Source organism: Squalius cephalus (genome assembly GCF_949319135.1).
Source record: "Squalius cephalus genome assembly, chromosome: 10".
NCBI lineage: Eukaryota > Metazoa > Chordata > Actinopteri > Cypriniformes > Leuciscidae > Squalius > Squalius cephalus.
In genome coordinates this window covers 43,058,633-43,079,476 of record NC_137131.1, presented here as the reverse complement: position 1 = coordinate 43,079,476, position 20,844 = coordinate 43,058,633, and the positions used below count along the sequence as shown (strand labels likewise).

General features: G+C 39.3%; 1 protein-coding gene across 1 annotated transcript in view; it reads right to left on the bottom strand.

Annotated features, from left to right (window-relative positions):
- plxna1b (plexin A1b) overlaps nt 1-20,844 on the bottom strand; it is a 152,675-nt gene that overhangs the window by 21,669 nt on the left and 110,162 nt on the right. Inside the window, exons 13-22 of the mRNA XM_079882971.1 lie at nt 20,327-20,478; nt 18,171-18,291; nt 17,559-17,695; nt 14,635-14,802; nt 13,230-13,323; nt 11,747-11,980; nt 8,532-8,675; nt 6,930-7,164; nt 5,598-5,740; nt 4,419-4,675 (exon numbers count right to left, since the gene is read on the bottom strand). Of these exons, the coding sequence (XP_079739097.1) occupies nt 4,419-4,675; nt 5,598-5,740; nt 6,930-7,164; nt 8,532-8,675; nt 11,747-11,980; nt 13,230-13,323; nt 14,635-14,802; nt 17,559-17,695; nt 18,171-18,291; nt 20,327-20,478 (1,685 nt within the window). The remainder of the gene's footprint in view (nt 1-4,418; nt 4,676-5,597; nt 5,741-6,929; nt 7,165-8,531; nt 8,676-11,746; nt 11,981-13,229; nt 13,324-14,634; nt 14,803-17,558; nt 17,696-18,170; nt 18,292-20,326; nt 20,479-20,844) is intronic.

Here is a 20,844-nt window from a genome sequence, read left to right as displayed (position 1 = left end):
CTAACTAACTAACCAAATAAATAATAATAATAATAATAATAATAAATGAGATAGGGGAAAAATAATAAATCAAATAATAATAATAAATTGTTAAGCGAAATAAATATATAAATAAATAATAATAATAATAATAATAATAATAATAATAATAATAATAGTAATAATAATAATAATAAATGGGATAGGGGAAAAATAATAAATCAAATAATAATAATAAATTGTTAAGCGAAATAAATATATAAATAAATAATAATAATAATAATAATAATAAATGGTTCAGCAAAATAAATAATAATAATAATAATAATAATAATAATAATAATAATAAATCGGTTAAGCTAAATAATAAACAAAAATAAATAATAAATGGTTAAGTGAAATAAATAAATAAATAAATAAATAAATAAATAATGGGATAGGGTAAATAAATAATCAAATAAATAATAATAATTTTTTAAGTGAAAAATAAATAATAATAAATGGGTTAAGCTAAATAAATAAACAATAATAATATAATAACAAATGGTTAGGTGAAATAAATAATAATAATAAAAATTGGGTTAAGCTAAATAAATAAACAAATAATAATAACAATATCATCATAAATGGTTACGTGAAATAAATACAAATATTAATAATAATAAATATTTAGGTTAAAGATAAAAACAAACAAAATATGTTTGTTATATTTTGTTTATTATTATATTAACTATATTTTGGTCCTAAAAATAGATATATTTATAATATAATTTTTTTTCCTTCTAATTTTGTGGAAAGCAGAAAATGTCCCGTGACATGCCATCGTTAGATTGATCCAGACGGAGTCTTTGTACCTTCATGGTAAATAAAGCCAAAGTGAAAGACATGAGACGGCGAGCGCTTGAGGAACTGTAGATCAGACCATTTCAGAAATCGCTGATTTGTTTTTGTGATATTGACGTAAGACTGACATGCACCATGTTCTGGACTAAAGTCATAAACTCCTCCGACTCTCGCGCTCGATCTCTCATCACATCTCAGCTGGTCTCGTCACGTCTTCATCTCGCTCCGCAGGGAACGTGTGTGTGTTCAGGTGTGTAATATCATCTGACAGAAACAGAGGGATGAAACACCGACGACCACGAAAGGGCAAAGCCTGGAAACGGGGGGATGGAGAGCGAATGAGTGATGGGAGAATAAAGTGACCTCTAGAAGTCAAACTCACGAAGTCCATTAACACCGTGTGCATTAACAGGTGCGGCATGGGAACTTGAACGTGAAGTGAGACGCCGTACCTTCGCAACAGGGGTGGGTCTTGCTCTCCAGGTTTTTACTAAACAATTTTTGAAAAATTTCAAATGTAAAAATTATGTGCTACATCATATGTGCTCTTTGATACCAATCTTTCATTTGAAAGTCACGTGTCTAGTATCTGTAAAACCGCATTTTTCCATCTTAAAAATATATCTAAATTACGTCATATGCTCTCAATGACAAATGCGGAACAATTAGTCCATGCGTTCATGACCTCAAGGCTAGATTATTGTAATGCTCTACTGGGTGGTTGCCCCGCACGCTTAATAAACAAACTACAGCTGGTCCAAAATGCAGCAGCTCGAGTTCTTACCAGAACCAGGAAGTATGACCATATTAGCCCGGTTCTGTCAACACTGCATTGGCTCCCTATTAAACATCGGATACATTTTAAAATATTGCTGATTACTTACAAAGCACTAAATGGTTTAGCTCCGCAGTACTTGAGCGAGCTCTTAACGCATTATAGTCCTTCACGTCTATTGCGATCTCAAAATTCCGGCCAGTTGATAATACCTAGAATATCAAAATCGACTGCTGGCGGTAGATCCTTCTCCTATTTAGCACCAAAACTTTGGAACAGTCTTCCTAACATTGTCCGGGAAGCAGACACACTCTGTCAGTTCAAAGCTAGACTAGACTAGGCTAGATCTCTTTGACCTAGCATTCACATAATACATTATAGACTTCTATAATTCAATGTTAGGCTGCATAGATTAGGTCAGCCGGAACCGGGAACACTTCCCATAAATCCTGATGTACTCGTTACATTATAAGAAGAATGGCATCTATCAGTCCCTCCAGGATTTCACGATTTTTTTGTGTGATTTTTGCGATCAAAATGACTGATTTTGTGGTGGTAATTTCCAGAAATTTGTGAAAAAATTTGCGATTTTTATATTTTATAATTAGGACATCACATTTACCATAAAAGTATTATGTCAGATGCACAATAGTCATACATGACACAAATCACAAACAAAATGCATAAAGCTTGTTTATTTTGGTCTAATCAAATTCTCATCAAATTAACTTTTAAAACAACCTATGGGCACAACCAGGAACATCCAAGAAATGATTTAAATAATCAAGTAAACACTCAGTAAAGAAATAAGAACAAAGGAACAAATAACAAAAAGAAACAAAACAGGACAAATAAATACAAGGATACAGTTACAAACAGTGGATAATTTACGTTTTTTTTTTAATTGTGCTGTAGCTATTGTTGTTGCTTGATTAACATTAACAACACTGACAACAGCAGGTAAATTAGGTTGCTGTCACTTTAAGACCTACTAGAGTAATGACAAACGTCCCAATCAGTTATTACTGATAGTTTTACGTAAATACTCGCCAAGATTAATATTTTGAAGTAATTGTTGCTATGTGTATTTGTTCAAGCGCTATAGAGAATTTACCTGACAGGCGGTGACACGCAGTCAGTCACGCACACGCACACGCACGCACACACACACACACTGCAGTCAGGCAGTCACTCGGTCAAAACAAAACAATTTACCCCCACTCTCGTGCAATATATCAGAATTTTGCTTAGCCCGCTCCTTGGCGCTTATGTGAGAGGGCAGGTGAGACAAATTTTCTTTCGCCATGTTTCTGACAGACCGCTCACAGACATAACGTTGCGTGCGCAACATCTGTATCCACGTAAAATGCATTGAAACTTTAATTAAACTAGAGATATTTCAATTGGGTGATTATAATTTAATGTTTTGTGAGGTCTTTTTCATTTTTGTGATTATTTTGCGGTTAAATTAGGAATTATGCAGGATCGCAAAAAAATGCGACAATTTGTTGATTTTGCGTTGTATTCAGCGATCGCGGAATCGCGAAAAACTGGAGGGACTGATCTATGTTAATTTTAGTGTCTTTGTTTATCCCGAGGTTTTCCCGCAGCCTGCCGGATCCAGGCCGTATCCAGATGTGATGAAGGGCCTTCGCCTGGACCCGATGACAACGCAGTGCTGAAGTGCCAACTAGTCTCTCCCTATGGAGGATCCCACTACCACTCTACAGATAAAGCGTCGTCGGGAAAATTCGTTTCGCGTATCTACCCCGAAGTGACAAAATAAAATAAAATTCTGTATAAAAAATTATAAGGAAACTCCAGTACTTTGTTTAGGCTTGGTTTGTAGGGAATTCCAAACCTGTGCACATATATTCAAACGCACATAACTGTAGAACCAATTCTTAATGCGCACGTGAACGCCATCAGCGTTTCTCACAGGTTCGCGTTTAAAGTCTGTGTAGAGAGAATGGTGTCGTCTTAGCGGCCTCTAATTTAATAACAAATGATCGTTGCGACGGAAGCGAATCAATCAAAACTAACTTTAGCTGGAAATTAACTTTATTAAAGAACCGCTATAAAGCCAAAACAATCTCTGTTACCGTAAATTATACGTTTATCTCTGTAAAGCTGCTTTGAAACAATCTACATTGTTAAAAGCGCTATATAAATGAGGATGACTTGACTAGAAATTATTTTTAAGCAATTGTCGACAACATCAGTAAAAAAAAAAAAAAAAAAGGTTTTTAATTATAATAAGGAAGGATCTCTACAAAAAGATCAAATTTTGTGCTCATTAAGTATGAAAGAACATATGAAAGAACATGAATTAAAAACAATAATGATGTGCCCCGATGAAACATTTATAATAAACACTGCAATATTCCATACAAAACTAAAGCCGAAAATCCCGCTGGATTTCATCCTCTAAATTTAAGCTTAATAAAGCCCGAACCTCGTCGTCGGTCCATCGGTCGTATTTTTTAAACTCCATTGTTGACTCGAATAGCAAACAAGTGTTCCTGCGCGCACCGGTCCGCAACAGATGAAATGCTGCGTGGAGTCAACCAATCAAGATGCGGCCAATCAACCAACCAACCAATCAGCGTGTTCATTGCACAAGTCCCACCCCTGAAAGTTCCTGAACTTTGAAAAAGTAACACCTGGCGAGCAGGGACTTTCTGAGGGGGAAATATTTACCTAGAACTTCATTTAAACCCTTCATTTTGAATCCCAGCCCAAAGTCCCTAGTTCCTGGGGAGAGTTCCTGCGCTGGAAACGCGGCTGTACAGTAACTTGAAGGTGCAGTGAGCTGGCGTACCTTCTCAGCAGGAGTTTGGGGTGGTTCTTGCTCTCCAGGTTCTTGTCGATGAGGTCGGACAGCAGTTGTTTCAGCACACCGGTGGCGTACTCCATCTCTCCCTGCAGGGCGCTCATGATGAGAGACGCCACGTTCCCTCGGTCCCGCATGGAGAACGAGCGCTGAGCCTCTAACGTGCGGATGAACGTCAGCAGAAAGTGCTTCTTATTCAAGAGCTGCCCGAACAGAGTCAAAGACTTCTCCACGTTCGCCGGCACCTGAGAGAGACGAGACGAGACACACTGCGATCAGATCAGAACATCAAGTCTAGTCACATTTATTTATATAGCAATTTATATCATACAGATCATCTCAAAGCAGCTTCACAGTGATAAACAGGAAAATAACGTTGCATTAATGTTGCAAAATACATCAATTATGAAAATCATTTCAGATGTAAAGCAGCTCTACAGAAGACAATAAGTGTCATTGTTCAGATCAATTCAGTATTGATTCAATTCAGTTAAAAGTTAATAAATATAATAATCATCATCATCATTATAACGATAATATTAAATAATAAAAAATGTTAGAATAAATAAAATAATTAATAATAGGGTTAAATTAAATATTATAAATAATAAATGGGTTAGGATAAATAAAATAAAATAATAAAATGAATAATAATAATAATAATTCAAGGGTTAAGGTAAATAAATAAACAAATATTAATAATATATAAATAATAATGACAAATAAAATAAATAACAACAATAATAAAAGGGTTAGGATAAATAAAAATAAAATAATAAAACAAATAATAATCAATGGTTGTTTAGGTAACCATTGATTAAGGTAAGTTAAGGTAAACAAAATAAAATAAAGGGATAGGATAAATAAATAAATAGGGTAAATAAAATGAATAATAAACAAACAAAAACAATAATATAAAAATTGCAAATAAAAAGTTTATCAATTATAAAACAAACTCACATTCAGCTGTAAAGCAGTTCTACAGAAGACAATAGTGTCATTATCAAATCACTAATGTTACTGAATGTGTCTTTTAAACCCCAACTAAGCAATCCAGAGGTGAGAAACCCAAACTCCACCCGGTGACAGTAGTGGAGAATAAACCAGGTTTAGTCCGGGGTCAGCTCTGGTCTAACATTAGCCTGGGTTAAACCTGTCCACGTGTACCTCCATCTCCTTCAGCACCGGATGGTCCTCTATTCCTGGGAAAAGCACTCTCATGGCATACGTGCGGTAATCCAGGAACGGTATTCCCGCTCCATCCAGATCCTGAGTCAGCTCATGGATATCGGTCTGCAGCTCCGCAAACGCTGGAAACAGAGTCAGAGAAACCGTGAATCCCAGTGTCATGCAAAGTAGAAGAAAACGGGTTTCTTGAATTCTGATCAGATATTCAGTCGGTCTAGTCGTTTATTAGATGCTTATTAACATGCGAAAACATGCAACATGCTCTCCTTCCCAAGCTTCCGATCCAGTCTGCCACTCGCCTAATCAATCTGGATGGTGTGGTTATTTATTGCCTCTTTTTATTCATCCTGGAGGACGCCTCATCACTTATCAGAGACCTGTCACTCTCGCCTCCTGCTATCCATCTCTTTTATCCTCTCTTCCCTGTCCTCATCCCTCTCTCCGTGTCTGGAGACAGACAAGGTCGTCACCTCGGGCCCGACAGAGACAGATAATGGGCGACTCGTCTCACGCCCTTGTGACCACGGAGGGAATGAGACGGGCGTTCAGTGCGCGCGCGTGTGTGTGTATGATAAATGATGTGTGTCGTGAGGTCATCGCTAACAGGAGACCAGAGAAAACAAAGCCAATCAGAGAGAGGCGGAGAAGAGCAAACAGAAGAGAAAGATAGAACTGAACTCAATTGAAAAGGATTGAAGGAGAGTGATGAGATGGAGAGAACAAACAAATAATGAAAGAGAACAAGAGGACGGATAAAGAGCCAATAAAAGAAAGAACAAAGAGCCAAAGGAAATATTAAAGAAAGAGCGAAAGGAAATGCAGAAGAAAAAAAGAAAGAAAGGTGTGAAAGAATGAAAGTAACAGAGCAAAAGAAAAGCAAAAGTAGTGAAAGAGTGAAAGAAAGCTCAATCAAAGAGTGCAAAAGAAAGTGTGAAATTGCGCAAAAGATAGAAAGCACAAAGAAAATAAAAGAAAGAGTGAAAGCGTAAAAAAGCGTGCAAAAAAAACGCGAAAGAGTGAAAACATGAAAGTATGAAAGCACAAAAAAAGTGTGAAAGAAAGAAAGAGCAAAAGAAAGCATGAAAAATGAGCGAAGAAAGAAAGAAAGAGCAAAAGGACAACGAAAGAAACAGTGAAAAAAGCAAAAAAAGTATGAAAAAGTGTAAAAGTCGGAAAGAAAGCACGAATGAGTGAGGGAGCGAAAGAATGTGTGAAGGCATGAAAGAAAAAGAGATTGAAAGATAGCATTAAAGAGCATGACAGAAAGTGTGAAAGAAAGAGCAAAAGAGAGATAGAAAGAGTGTGTGTTACCCTCTTTGCACTCCAGGGCGACTCTGGACTCCAGGTTGTGCATCTGCAGCTGCAGTCGCTTGAGCGTTCGATCCGCGTCGCGGGATTTGCGCTTGTAGGCGATGAGGATGATGATGATGACGAGCAGAAGAAGGCCTCCTCCTCCCCCGATCCCGATGATGGCGGGAAGAGTCAGCAAGCTGTCGGAGTAGATCTGCAGGGTTCCTGGAGAGTAGCGGAAACCTCCCGCCAGGATCTGCGCAACACACACACACACACACGCACACACAGTGAGCACGTCACACGATGATTGACTGGTGTCAAAGTGGTCAGTGCACGGAAAACAGTAATTTTCTTTTTCTTATGTAATAATAATATAGTTTGATAAAATCAAGTCCGCAAAGTGTAGTTACTGAAACTAAACAGCAAAAACAGTTCATGAACATGTGACTGTCCAACACAGCTACTCATTTCATATGTGAAAAGCTCAGCCAATCATGACAGAGGTCATTTACATATGAAAGATTAGCCTGTTTAAAGTCAGTATGAAATTATTCTTTACTATTGTGATGTTTATGAAACGCTTCTGGAACAAGAACAAATGTGGGCGGGGCTTGATTTTGTCTGTGGGGAACTGATTGGATGGTTGTGGTTTGCTATTGGCTGATCTCATGTGAGTGACAGGTTATAGCCCCGCCCTCGTCATCAGAGAAGAGAAGAGATCCTGCAAGAGGAACTTACTCTGATTCAAGATTATGAGGAACATGAATTTAAAACAATAATGCTGTGCACCGATACAACATTTATAATAAACTGCAATATTTCATTCAAAACAAGAACTGTCAAGAGTGATTTCATGGTGACTTTAATTGTAAATGTCAGAGTAAGTGGTAAAATGGTCATGAAAAACTAAACTATGACTGTTTTTGGTGCAAGAAACCAAGACTCTCATTATAAGTAGACTAAAATATAGAATAAAATGAGCTCCTAAAACATTTGTGATTACGTTTTATCCCACAATCCCATTGTGAACGCACCTCACAGAAACACATTAATCCTCATTGCTGGAATAAAGCTGCATCTTAGAGGGTGTTATTAATGTAGATCACACTCAGCCGGCTTTAAGGGGCTAATGGGGTCGGACAGGCTAGTGTGAAGTTTTATACTGAGTAAACTGAGCTAAACGGGGGTGTCTCGCTGTCACAGCTTCCATATGGGTCGAGGACACACATGTGGGTCAAACGCGCCGGCGTTCTCCCTTCAGACTCGTCTCGCACAGAAAGAGAGCAGACAGCTTGGGAAAAAACATCGGAGCAATGTTTTAATAATCCTGCCTTCAAGCTCATGTTCAGCAAATAAAGACCGCTATTTAAAGATGAAAATGACCATGTAAATACAGATCTGCTTCTCAGATTCTTTGCAAACTCAGCGTAAATAAACACAACGAAACCCCCCGAGAGCAACGACAGAAACTGCCATCAGTAATCTGATGCTGAGAAACACGGACTGAAACGCAGGAGAAAAGAGATGAATGAGAGGAAGAGCCACAAATGAGGCGGCGTGATAGTCGTGGGAAAGAGCAGAAGAAGAGAAGGGAGTCACACACTGCGCTGACACACTTACGGTCACTTTATGTTGGCCGGTGAGATCTGGCCATTCACACAGCAGCTGCGTCTCTGACACGGTCAACACACACGCTTTGTCACTGATCAGAACGGTGTAGTTCAGCCGGTAGTTCCCGGGAGCCGAAGGAATCAGATTCCTGCCCTGAAACACAACACGAACAGCTTGATTTTGAATTTTTATCATATTGTCATATACAGAACATCATCCAAAAATACTCTACCAGTGTTTCCAAATCCTCAAAGATTTTTAGGTTAAAACTCCAGTTTATTGTTCATTGACTGCTATTATTATGCCATTTATTAGTTTATCTTCCCCAAAAGTGTAAACATTGAGCTTCCCATTAACCATCTAAACACTGAGTGTCCGCTCAGACCCGTCAATCTCTTTTCTGCTCAGCCTATAGCGAGAGTTTGGGGCGTGGCTAATGTAGCAGGGGGCGTGGCTAAAATAAATTATTAAAGGGGACCTATTATGCAAAATTCACTTTGTATGGTGTTTGGACATAAATGTGTGTTGGCAGTGTGTGTACACAACCACCCTACAGTGATAAAAATCCACTCACTCCTTTTTTTTTTAATCTCCATAAATCAAAAGCAGTCTCTCCAAATGACCCGTTTTCAGAATGTGGCTTTAGTGACATCACTAAAGCCACAGGCCCCGCCCCCGAGTGTTGACTGACACTGCCGTTATAACTTAGACCCGCCCTGATCGAGTTCACTGTGAGTTGTACACATCCGCCATTGCTGCAGCAATGCACTCACGAGAAGCGTCAAAGCATCTCCCAAGCGTTGAAGGTGTTGTAGCTGGATGTATTCATTCACATAGCTCTCTCTATTTACTCTTGAAATCTGCCAGCCACTGAAGACGAGGTGGATTCATTTTGTTTTCAAAGAAAATGCTCCCTCAACTCAACAGAAATTTATGTAAGTTACTTATGCACTTCTTATACTGTTTACTCAGCTCTAACAGTGATTTTCTGAAGAAAAACTGATGCTTCATCTTTTGTATGACATACAGTAAACTTTATTAAACTCATCAGTATATTTTGTGTCATCATTCAGACAATTCAGATCGTCAGACGGAGTCCTACAGCAGGCTTGCATTAATAGTGTATACAAGCAATGCCAAATAGGCTATACTCGTAATTAAACTAAACTATACCTGTTCCAACTCCATACAGCATATATTCTCTGACTCTGTAGGCATTTTTATGGTCGAAATGAACACCATTACTGTGACTGTCTGTTTTATTATTATCATCTTCCCTGTTCTGGCTCTGATCGCGGCTGCTTAGGCTCCGCCCCCTGTGCCGTGAACCAGCAGCTCATTAGCATTTAAAGGAGAAGCACTAAAACAGTGCGTTTTTCACAGACCCAAAAAATGATGATTTAAACGTGCTGTAAATAAAATTCTGTTGGGTATTTTGAGCTAAAACTTCACATACACACTCTGGGGACATCAGAGAATTATTTTACATCTTGTGAAAAGGGGCATAATAGGTCCCCTTTAAATGAAAAACTGAAAAAGATAAAAAATGTTGCCTGACATAAAATAAGTTAAAGTCACAGTCCTAAAATGACTAAAACTAAAACTGAACTAAAGATAAATTAAAGATAAATTTAAAAAAGAAATGAAAATTGCCAAAACATAAATTAAAAAGCTAATACTATAATAGTATATAAACAACACTAAAATAACACTGTTGTGAACCAGGATGGTTAAATTCCTCATGATTTCCATACGTCTGTGCATATGATGCATTCGCTCAACACACACTGCCTCTCTCCGTCCAAGGCGTTTATGGGATGGCAAAACCCGGAGGCAGAAGCATGCATTAATATTTACATGCTTCATTTAGAGACGTGTGATACTGAAGGGCTCCATTTAACATGTAGACTCAACTCATGTTGCATATTACCCAGAAGGTTTTGAATGTGAAATTGAATTGCGCAGATAATCCAATGCATGTCATTTTTCTGAAATTGTTTAATGCAGTGCATGAAGTGAGAGACAGGACCAAAACACCACAGCACCAGCATTTCAATGAACTAGATAGTTAAAGTAAAAAGGGAGAGACGTTTCCTATGCGACACCTGCTGGCTTAATGGCATTGGTGTGATTGTGAATGGTTTCCAGGGTGTTGCTATGCAGTTTCAGGGTCTGTTGTGTGAAACTGTAGAGAAGAACTTTTCTTACACAAACTCTTCTTCAGAAGGCCTTTATTAACGGAGCCGCGTCGAGCACTTTATGATGGATAGATGCACTTTTATGAGGGATAGATGCACTTTTATGATGGATAGATGCACTTTTATGATGGATAGATGCACTTTTATGAGGGATAGATGCACTTTTATGATGATAGATGCACTTTAATGATGGATAGATGCACTTTTATGATGGACAGATGCACTTTTATGATGGTCAGATGCACTTTTATGATGGACAGATGCACTTTTATGATGGACAGATGCACTTTTATGATGGATAGATGCACTTTTATGATGGATATATGCACTTTTATGATGGACAGATGCACTTTTATGATGGATAGATGCACTTTTATGAGGGATAGATGCACTTTTATGATGGACAGATGCACTTTTATGAGGGATAGATGCACTTTTATGATGGATAGATGCACTTTTATGATGGATAGATGCACTTTTATGAGGGATAGATGCACTTTTATGATGGATAGATGCACTTTTATGATGGATAGATGCACTTTAATGATGGATAGATGCACTTTTATGATGGATAGATGCACTTTTATGAGGGATAGATGCACTTTTATGATGGATAGATGCACTTTTATGAGGGATAGATGCACTTTTATGAGGGATAGATGCACTTTTATGATGGATAGATGCACTTTTATGAGGGATAGATGCACTTTTATGATGGACAGATGCACTTTTATGATGGATAGATGCACTTTTATGATGGATAGATGCACTTTTATGAGGGATAGATGCACTTTTATCATGGATAGATGCATTTTTATGGAATTCAAAACTCATTATAAAGCTTGGAAGAGCCAATATATATTTTAATATAACTCTGATTGTGTTCGTCTGAAAGAAGAAAGTCATATACACCTAGGATGACTTGAGGGTGAGTAAATCATGGGCTAATTTTCATTTTTGGGTGAACTATCCCTTTAAGTCAAAAATAAAGAAATATAGCTTAAGTGCAATGAGATCGCGCAGTACCTTCAATATGAGAGGAGAACCGGGTTTGAGCTCCTGCATGGACGGACCGAAGGGTTCAAACACAGGATCGGGATAGAAACTGAAGGTCTCGTTCACCACCAGGAGCGTCTGAACGTTATCCATGATGAATCCGATCTCATCCGGTCCGCTTCCCACCTCTGAGAAACCTCTTTCAGAACCGGCCACGGACGGCACCAGACACACCATCACAGTGTTATTCAGCACAGTACAGTTCTGTGTGTGTGAGAGAGAGAGAGAGAGAGAGAGACAGAGAGAGAATTTGAATTTTAACAAACCTTTATTACAAATACATTTCACAGTATAGTTAAATTACAATATGCATAAAAATGAAGAGCAACCCCAACTCACAAGAAATGTACACAGAGCACAAAGTCTCATTGCAACACCCAATACCTTCAAAAGTAATAAGATCATCCATATGCTTGTAATAAGCAAAATCAATCAATATTCTTGCTTGCAACATGTTTGGAAAAATAGCAACTGCATTCTGCTCCAAATGTTATAGCCAATGCACTGCTTCTGTTACTTTCCAACAGAGAGAGAGAGAGAGAGAGAGAGAGAGAGAGAGAGAGAGAGAGAGAGAGAGAGAGAGAGAGAGAGAGAGAGGGGAGAGAGGGAGAGAGAGAGCGAGAGAGAGAGGGAGAGAGAGAGAGAGAGAGAGAGAGAGCGCGAGGGAGAGAGAGGGAGAGAGCGAGTGAGACAGAGAGAGACTGAGAGAGAGACAGAGAGAGAGAGAGAGAGAGAGAGAGAGAGAGAGAGAGAGAGAGAGAGAGAGGGAGAGACACAGAGAGAGAGAGAGAGAGAGAGAGAGAGAGAGACAGAGAGAGACAGAGAGAGAGAGAGAGAGAGAGAGAGAGAGAGAGAGAGAGAGAGAGGGAGAGACACAGAGAGACACTAACGCTGGTTAAGCGCACAGGAAAACAGCAGCGAGAGCCGTTCAGATGAGCAGGTCAAGGAGGAGGAAAGGTTATGTTCGCCCTGCGGGACTTTCTCTGGGCTTTATAGAGACATTTCATGTTCTATATCCCGTCATTTTAAAGGTTAAAGTGGGAAAAGGTGATTCAATGTCACACATACGCAAAGAAAAACATGTGCAGGCACACAGGGCTTCGGCTGAACACACTTGTTTTTCTGTTCCGGCTGCTTTACAGCTCAGAGGAGACTAAAAACACCAGCAAACTAGTCTATACAGTAAAGCTCACAAGTTTGGAGCCAGTAACCTTTGGTGCGGTGTTTGACAGAAGTTTGAAGAACGCCTCCCGACTCACATTCATGCTTTAAAATGATTTTGGTGGGTCTTGAGATCGATTACTCGTCTAGGTGGGTATAATAAAAGTTTGTGAACCCCTGCCATGGAGGGTTAGGAAGTAGAGAGAATAATGAACAGAATAATGAACAGAATAAATCAGCTACAGAGAGAATAAAGGGATAATCATCTGAATCTGTGTGTTCAGACACTTACGTTGACGGCACTGACGCTGCCGTACTTGGCTCTCATCTCCGGCTCTCTGACGGTGGCGAGGTTCGTGCCGGTGACCGTTAACAGGGTTCCACCGCTGGCAGAGAAAACAACAGAGTGAACTCAAGAAAACATGATGTCCTCTTAACCATCAGCTTACACAACATTTACATTTCCTCCGCCGCTTTAGCCGATGGAGACTGTCCGAATGAAGACCGTCATCTAAAACATGTAGTGCACTACCCTTCAAAAGCTGGAGGTCAGTAATATTGTTTTTTCTAAAATAAATTATTTTAATTAATTAAAGACACATTAAGTTGATCAAAAGTGATCGTTATAATGTTACAAAAGTTTTTTATTTTAAAATAAACACTTTTCTTTTGAACTTTCTATTCATCAAATACTGAAAAAAAAGTTACGTGAAATACAAATACAAATACGTGAAAGTCTGTATATTTTTATTTTTGCAAAGGTCCCTAGAGGGCCTCCGTAGAAGAGACATTACTTTCAGAAACATTACAAAATCTTATCGACCCCAAACTTTTAAACAGCAGTGCATATTATGTTCAGAATTTCAAAATATATATATAGATTTTTTTAAATGGATATGATTTTTAAATTTGCATGGAAGCATATAAACATCCATGTTAGGCAAGTATAACTAGTCAGGACACTGTTAACAATATCACATTTATTTAATATGTAATGAGTGAAACACAACAGACATGTGAAGATGAAACGGCTGTTATTCGTGTGTGTGAATGGAGTGTCGAAAAATTATTTTCACAATTTCAGGTACAAAAACTAACCAGGGTCTCACTCACACTCTCTCTCGAGCATTAACTTGTTTAACATGTCTCTCTCTCTTTCTCACTCTCTCTCTCTCTCTGTCTCTCTCTCTCGCGGGAACATTAACCTGTTTAACATGTCTCTCACTCACTCTCACCCTCTCTCTCTCTCTCTCTCTCTCTCTCTCTCTCTCCCTCTCCTCACGCTGGAGCATTAACCTGTTTAACATGTCTCTGTCTATGTCTCTGTCTCTGTCTCTCTCTCACTCTCTCTCTCTCTCTCTCTCTCTCTCGCGGGAACATTAACCTGTTTAACATGTCTCTCACTCACTCTCACTCTCTCTCTCTCTCTCTCTCTCTCTTTCTCTCCTCATGCTGGAGCATTAACCTGTTTAACATGTCTCTGTCTCTGTCTCTGTCTATCTCTCTCTCTCTCTCTCCACACGTGTCTGTCTCTTCTCGTTCCCTCTCTCTCTCTCTTCTTCGCGGTTCAGCGCTGGTCTGTTTGCAGCTTTTCTCTGTCATCAGTTTGATGAAGTGACGTTCCTCAAAGCTCCAGAGACTCACAATCTCATCTAAAGGAACAGGTCAGTGTGTGTGAGTGAGAGACGGAGACGCACCTGGCGATGCTCCAGTCGGGCTCGATCTTCAGGACACTGGGATCATCCGTGTAGTTGAACTTCACCTCTGGGTTTCTGAGCTCGGCTGCGTTTATGTCCACCATCACCGGGGTCCCGCCTGAACCCAACCCTGCCGGAGTCACACACACGATCTCCCGGGCGCTCCGCCTGTCAAACACACACACACAAACTCAACATCTCCTTCTGTTAAAGGGCTTTCCGTATGCGTTTTTTCGTATTCGTCATTCGTTGGCTCTGAATTGTAAAAAAAACAACTTTTGCTACGGATGTGAAAAACAGAAAATTTAACCAGATCCGAATTTTTTCATAACGGATGAAAGTTTCAGAGGCAGTGTGTAAACGTGATTGACAACGCGAAGTTGTATTTATTTTTTAACGTACGAAACTTTCGGACTCAATGTGCAAAGACCTTTACACACTTTTCTTGTTTGTTATTACATGATTTGATTGTATTGGCAAACCCAGAGAGAGAACTGATTGTGAAGCGGATCACGTGTGTGTGAGCGCAGGGTGTGTGTGACACACACTTTCATCAGGTTGCATCAGGCTTGGGGGTTCAAAGATCACAGATTCACGGCTCTGAACATGACGGACTTTAATCTGATCAAACGAACACATGTGCGTCTGACGGCGCGTTTAGTCATGTGACAGATAAGAGGAGGATGAGATTCAGTCTGAAGGTTTGTTCCCATGTTTGATCAGTGTCCTCTGCGTGTGTGTGTGTGTGTGAAGCTGCGGTGTTGCCTAGGCAACCGCGTTCACAACACGCACTGGTGAAACCTGCAGAGTTCTGGATGTATTTTGACAAGACTGTCGTCACATGATTGGCTCCGACAACACAAACCCATCAATCGTTTCTGAAGACGGCTAAAAGAAATCAGTCACTTCTGCCAGTTCCTGTCTCATGACAGTGCTATTTTACACTTACTGCATAATACATTTTCCCTGAGACAATAAAGTCATAAAAAATGACATACATTAACCCATGTTTCACCCCTACGATAAAGCATTATGACAGCACGATCATTTAGAGATGCTATCAGACGGCAAAGAGAAGATTTCAGGTGAAATTCCACACCAAAATTTGTTGGTGTGTGTCTGTGTATATATATATTTATATATTGAGAATAATAGTAAAATAAACGCATTATGCTAATGTGAAATTATAAGTTGAAATGTTCTTAATTTCCATGAACAAAATCTAAGTGGTCAATTCTTTGTACAAAATGAAAAATGAAATATTTTATTTAAATAGCATTCCAATAATAATTTGCTTTAAATAGCATTCCCTCTGTTTCCTCCCAAGTTAGGAATCTTGGTGTAATCATGGACTGTGCTTAACTAAACAAATAAATTCCGTGGTTAGGAATAGTTTTCATCAATTGCGGAGTATTTCCAATATGAAATCGTTTTTGTCAGCGCAAGACTTGGAGAAGGTTACGCACGCTTTTATTACCTCACGCCTAGATTACTGGAACTCTTTGTATCTGGGTCTCCCTCAGTCATCTCTTGGTCGCCTCCAGTTAGTACAGAATGCAGCTGCAAGGCCGCTGACCGGGACTAAGAAATATGATCATGTCACCACAATTTTAGCATCCCTTCATTGGCTCCCGATTCATTTTAGAATTCAGTTTAAAATCTTATTGTTTGTTTTTAAAGCTCTTAATAACCAAGCTCCATCTTACCTTAAAGATCTTCTTACTCCTTTGCCACCTTCCAGATTAAGATCTGCAGACAAGGCTCTATTATATGTTCCCCGCTCCCGTTTAAAAACTAAAGGAGATAGAGCTTTCTCAGTTGCCGCCCCCCGACTATGCCGCCTTGCACCTTCCCTTAACATTTTTAAATCAAAATTGAAAACATACCTCTACTCTCTGGCGTTCTGATACTCAATATCCTTGTTTTACTGTTTGTTTTGTGTGGTTCTACGTTACTGTGCTTTTATTTAGTTTATTTTTCTTACTATGTCCAGCACTTTGGATAGCTCTGCTATGTTGAAATGTGCTTTATAAATAAAATTTACTTACTTACTAATACATTTTACCAAAAAACCATGGATGCTATTTTAGTACTGTTTATATGCTATTATAGTATGTGTTAATATTTTGAATAAGCTGTTATTTTATATTTTCATTTTAATTTTAGTTTAGGATTTCATCATTTTATTATGTGCTTTTGTAATTTGTTTAATATTTCTATTTATTTTTACTTCAGTTTTAATTATTTTAGTATTTCAACTTTTTTTTTTTTTGTATTTCAGGTCCAAAGCAAAATTTCTAACATATATATTTGATTTAATTTCAGCTTTACTTTAATTTAAAAATAATTAATAATAGTTTTAGTCAACAATAACACATAATAAATTATAACAATGTAGTAAATATTTTGTTAATTTATTTTATCACAAAATGATCCCACAACTGAGGGCCGCGTCTGAAAGCGTCAAACCCAACCGGTCAAAGCTTAAATGTGACCCTGGACCACAAAACCAGTCACATGGGTCACAATTTTGAAATTGAGATTTATACATCATCTGAAAGCTGAATAAATAAGCTTTCCATTGATGTATGGTTTGGCTGAGATACAACTATTGTAAATCTGAAAATGGCCTTTAAAGTTGTTCATTTATGTTCGCGATTGTGCCGCATTCACTCACAAAAATAAATTTTGTATATATTTACGGTAGGAAATTTACTAAATATCTTCATGGATCATGATCTTTACTAATATCCTAATGATTTTTGGCATAAAAGAAAAATCGACCATTTTGACCCATACAATGTATTGTACAGATATACCCGTGCGACTCGAGACTGGCTTTGTGATCCAGGGTCACAGTAAGGTCCGTCTGCTGTTGAGGTCTGGTTCAGAGTTTACAGTGTGACTGAAGAGATGAGCAGTACCTCAGGAAGCGGCAGGTGTTGAGTCCGATCTTGATGGAGACGGCGCTGCCCGCGTTCAGGTGACTGCCGTGGATCGTGATCCTCGTTCCTCCAGAGATCGGCCCGTATGACGGCAGCACACGCGTGAAGTACGGCGACTGGACAGGAGAAGATATGAAATATAATCACTTCAGCTGGAAAAAAACTTTTGAATTTCATACATTCAGTTTGTAACACAAGACTAGAGAAGCCGTCCTCGTCCGGTCTTATGTGAGACACTGAAACTCAAAAATCTGAAAAATGATCCACACACGAATATAGGCCAAAAAGCTCACAGGATTTTATTGTCCAGAGGCCACAAATAAAGTGAAAAAGTGCAGAAATGTGCAAGGTGTGCAAAACGTTTTTAGGTTCAACCCTTCATCAGTGCCAGGTGTCACCAAGCACACACCTGCGGTCATTTACACACCATTTACACAGGTGTATGCTTGGTGACATATACCAATTAATATTTGTGTGCGGATCTTTTTTGAGTTCCTTTTGGATCTTACACACCGCAAGAAGTTATTACTCATCCGTTTGGGACTAATGTTTGGCGCTTTGCCTCTCCATCCCCTTGACACTGAAACTCACCACAAACGTGAAGGCTTTAGGAGACACGGCCCTGTACTCCGGCAGACAGTCTCGCACACACACTTCCACCTGAGCTTCCTGCACACGGTAACCTGTGGCATCGGCCAAACGACACACAATCCTGCAGAGAGAGAGAGAGAGAGAGAGAGAGAGAGAGAGAGAGAGAGAGAGAGAGAGAGAGAGAGAGAGAGAGGGAGAGAGAGAGAGAGAGAGACAAGGGTCTTAGACGGGTCTGGATCATAGACTGTAAATATGGGCGTAGTGTCCGTGATGTCACGCGTAGTGTTTCTGAAGAGCATTTCTGAAGCCAAAAGTGGGCGGAGCCGGCCGTCGCCATCTTGGCAGCGCGTCACTCCCGGATAAACGAAAATGTGCAGCGAGGCGGATTAGCTGAGGTGACGTGACGCTGACAGACAGCAGACAAACGACTAGTAGTGACATCAGCGGTAATCCACCTGTCACTCAAGTGGCCACACCCTTAATTATGCAGAACTTTAACTTAATATAATTTAAACAGATGAGTTATAAATAATCACCCTCCTCACAGTCGTCATGAAGGGCAAAATTAGCTATATAGACCAAAACCACTTTCTGCACCAGACTGTAAACATGTTTATTTCTGCTGTAAAGTTGGGCATTTTAACATGAGGGTTTATGGGATTGAGTCTCTTCTGCAGCCAGTCTCTAGTGGCCAGTCGATGAACTGCAGTTTAACTCACATCAGTGTTGGTTTCAAGAGAGAGAAAGGAAGGATGCTGTTTGGTCTGGACGCACGGCCGCCGGCGCTAAACGTTCAAAACAATGATTGAGCGTCTGAACACGAGACAGACGGGTTACAGGCACTACATGAACACACACCACTGTAATGAGACGCAGTAAAACCCTCACTGGACTGGAAAACGGCTCTCTGTGATTAATGGGACGGACAGAGAATCCTCCCATCATGCCCTGGGGCGGCTCGTGAGTTATTAACCGCCCTGCGTCTGTGTCAAGCATTTCTAGTGCGGATGGGAGAAGAGTTTCTGTGTTTGCTATGAAACCATGATGCTTGTTTAGCTCCAGGAAACTGTAGTCATTGTGACTGTTTCAGAAACAGGACTGGAAACAGTCGAAAAGCCAGGAAAGCGACCGCAGAAAACAGACGTCACTGCTGTTCAATGAGAGACGCTGATCTACAGTGATGGGTATGGACGCTTGTTTCTGTTGCAGAATAAAACATTTTACTTAAAAAAACTAAAATCAACCGTTTTAAATGCTGCAAGTGAATTCTGGCATCACAACAATTTAATGTGTGGTTTGAATAATGGATATTAACCTTGAGACTGAATTTGTTATTAAGATTAGACGATGGAAAAAGTGATCTAAAAAAGTGTATATAAGCATGCACAATTAAATATCAAATAACAGACGATCTATGTGCAAAATCAAATGATACTGCTAAATTTAATAAAAAAATCAGCATCTCTTATATCAGTTGATAACCGATACATGTTCCAATACATTGTTCATCAGTGACAATGATGATGATCTACTGTTGCTATGGTTACCGTCAAACGAGTGATACGAGTTAAAGACGCACCGATATTAAAATCCTGACCTATACGGCCCGTTCACACCAAGAGCGACAACTGTAACGATATACACTGCCGTTCGGGATCGGTAAGATTTTTAATGTTTTTAAAAGAAGTCTCTTCTGCTCACCAAGGCTGCATTTATTTGATAAAAAAAAAAAAGTAATATTGTTAAATATTATGACAATTTAAAATAGCTGTTTTTTATTTGAATATATTTGAAAATATAATTTATTCCTGTGATCAAAGCTGAATTTCCAGCATCATTACATCATTACAGTGTCACATGATCCTTCAGAAATCACTCTAATATGATGATATTATGCCAGCAAACTGGGCCATCTGACCAATCACAGCAAACTGGGCCATCTGACCAATCAGAGCAGAGCAGCGCTCAGAGAGGCGGGGTTTAGAGAGACTGAATCTTCGATCGAAGCGTTTCAGACACTGAGAGAAAAGAGCTGATGCTGCACTGGAGATTACGAGGACATTTAAGTGTTTTTGACATTTGATGCATGTAAACCTGTTGTAGGAGACTCTTTAAACTGAATTAACACAGAAACTGTGTCAGTATGAGAGACTCACTGCTCAGCGCTGACGTATTCCTCCTCGATGGGCGTACAGGCCACTTTCCCGATCCGCACGCCGTTCTGGATGTCTTTGAACTGAAGGCCCAGGTTCTCCCCGGTGATGGTCAGTCTGGTTCCGCCCTGCCGTGGACCGGTCTCAGGAGACAACTGGACCAGGACAGATCAACAGAAGAACGTCAATGAACTATTCCTTAAAAAAGCCATCAGAGGTGTGTTTCCCATATAACTGTGTAACTCGCTGCTTCACAACTATAGTACGACACATCACTGAAGAAATCAACTAGCTCGTCACGACTGTTTCCCGAAACCATATTGTTGCAAATTGTTCGTTCAACCACATTGGTTAATGATGTCACGCAGGTGTTGGAGTAATGACTACTGTTAATGAATCTGTTTGAGATCGAATTAACGCTAGATGTTCTGCTATAGATTACAGACAAGCATCTGAGGACTATTTCTCATTTTTCTCAGTTATTTTGCTTTATTTCCAGATTCAATCATAGGCTCGTTCTT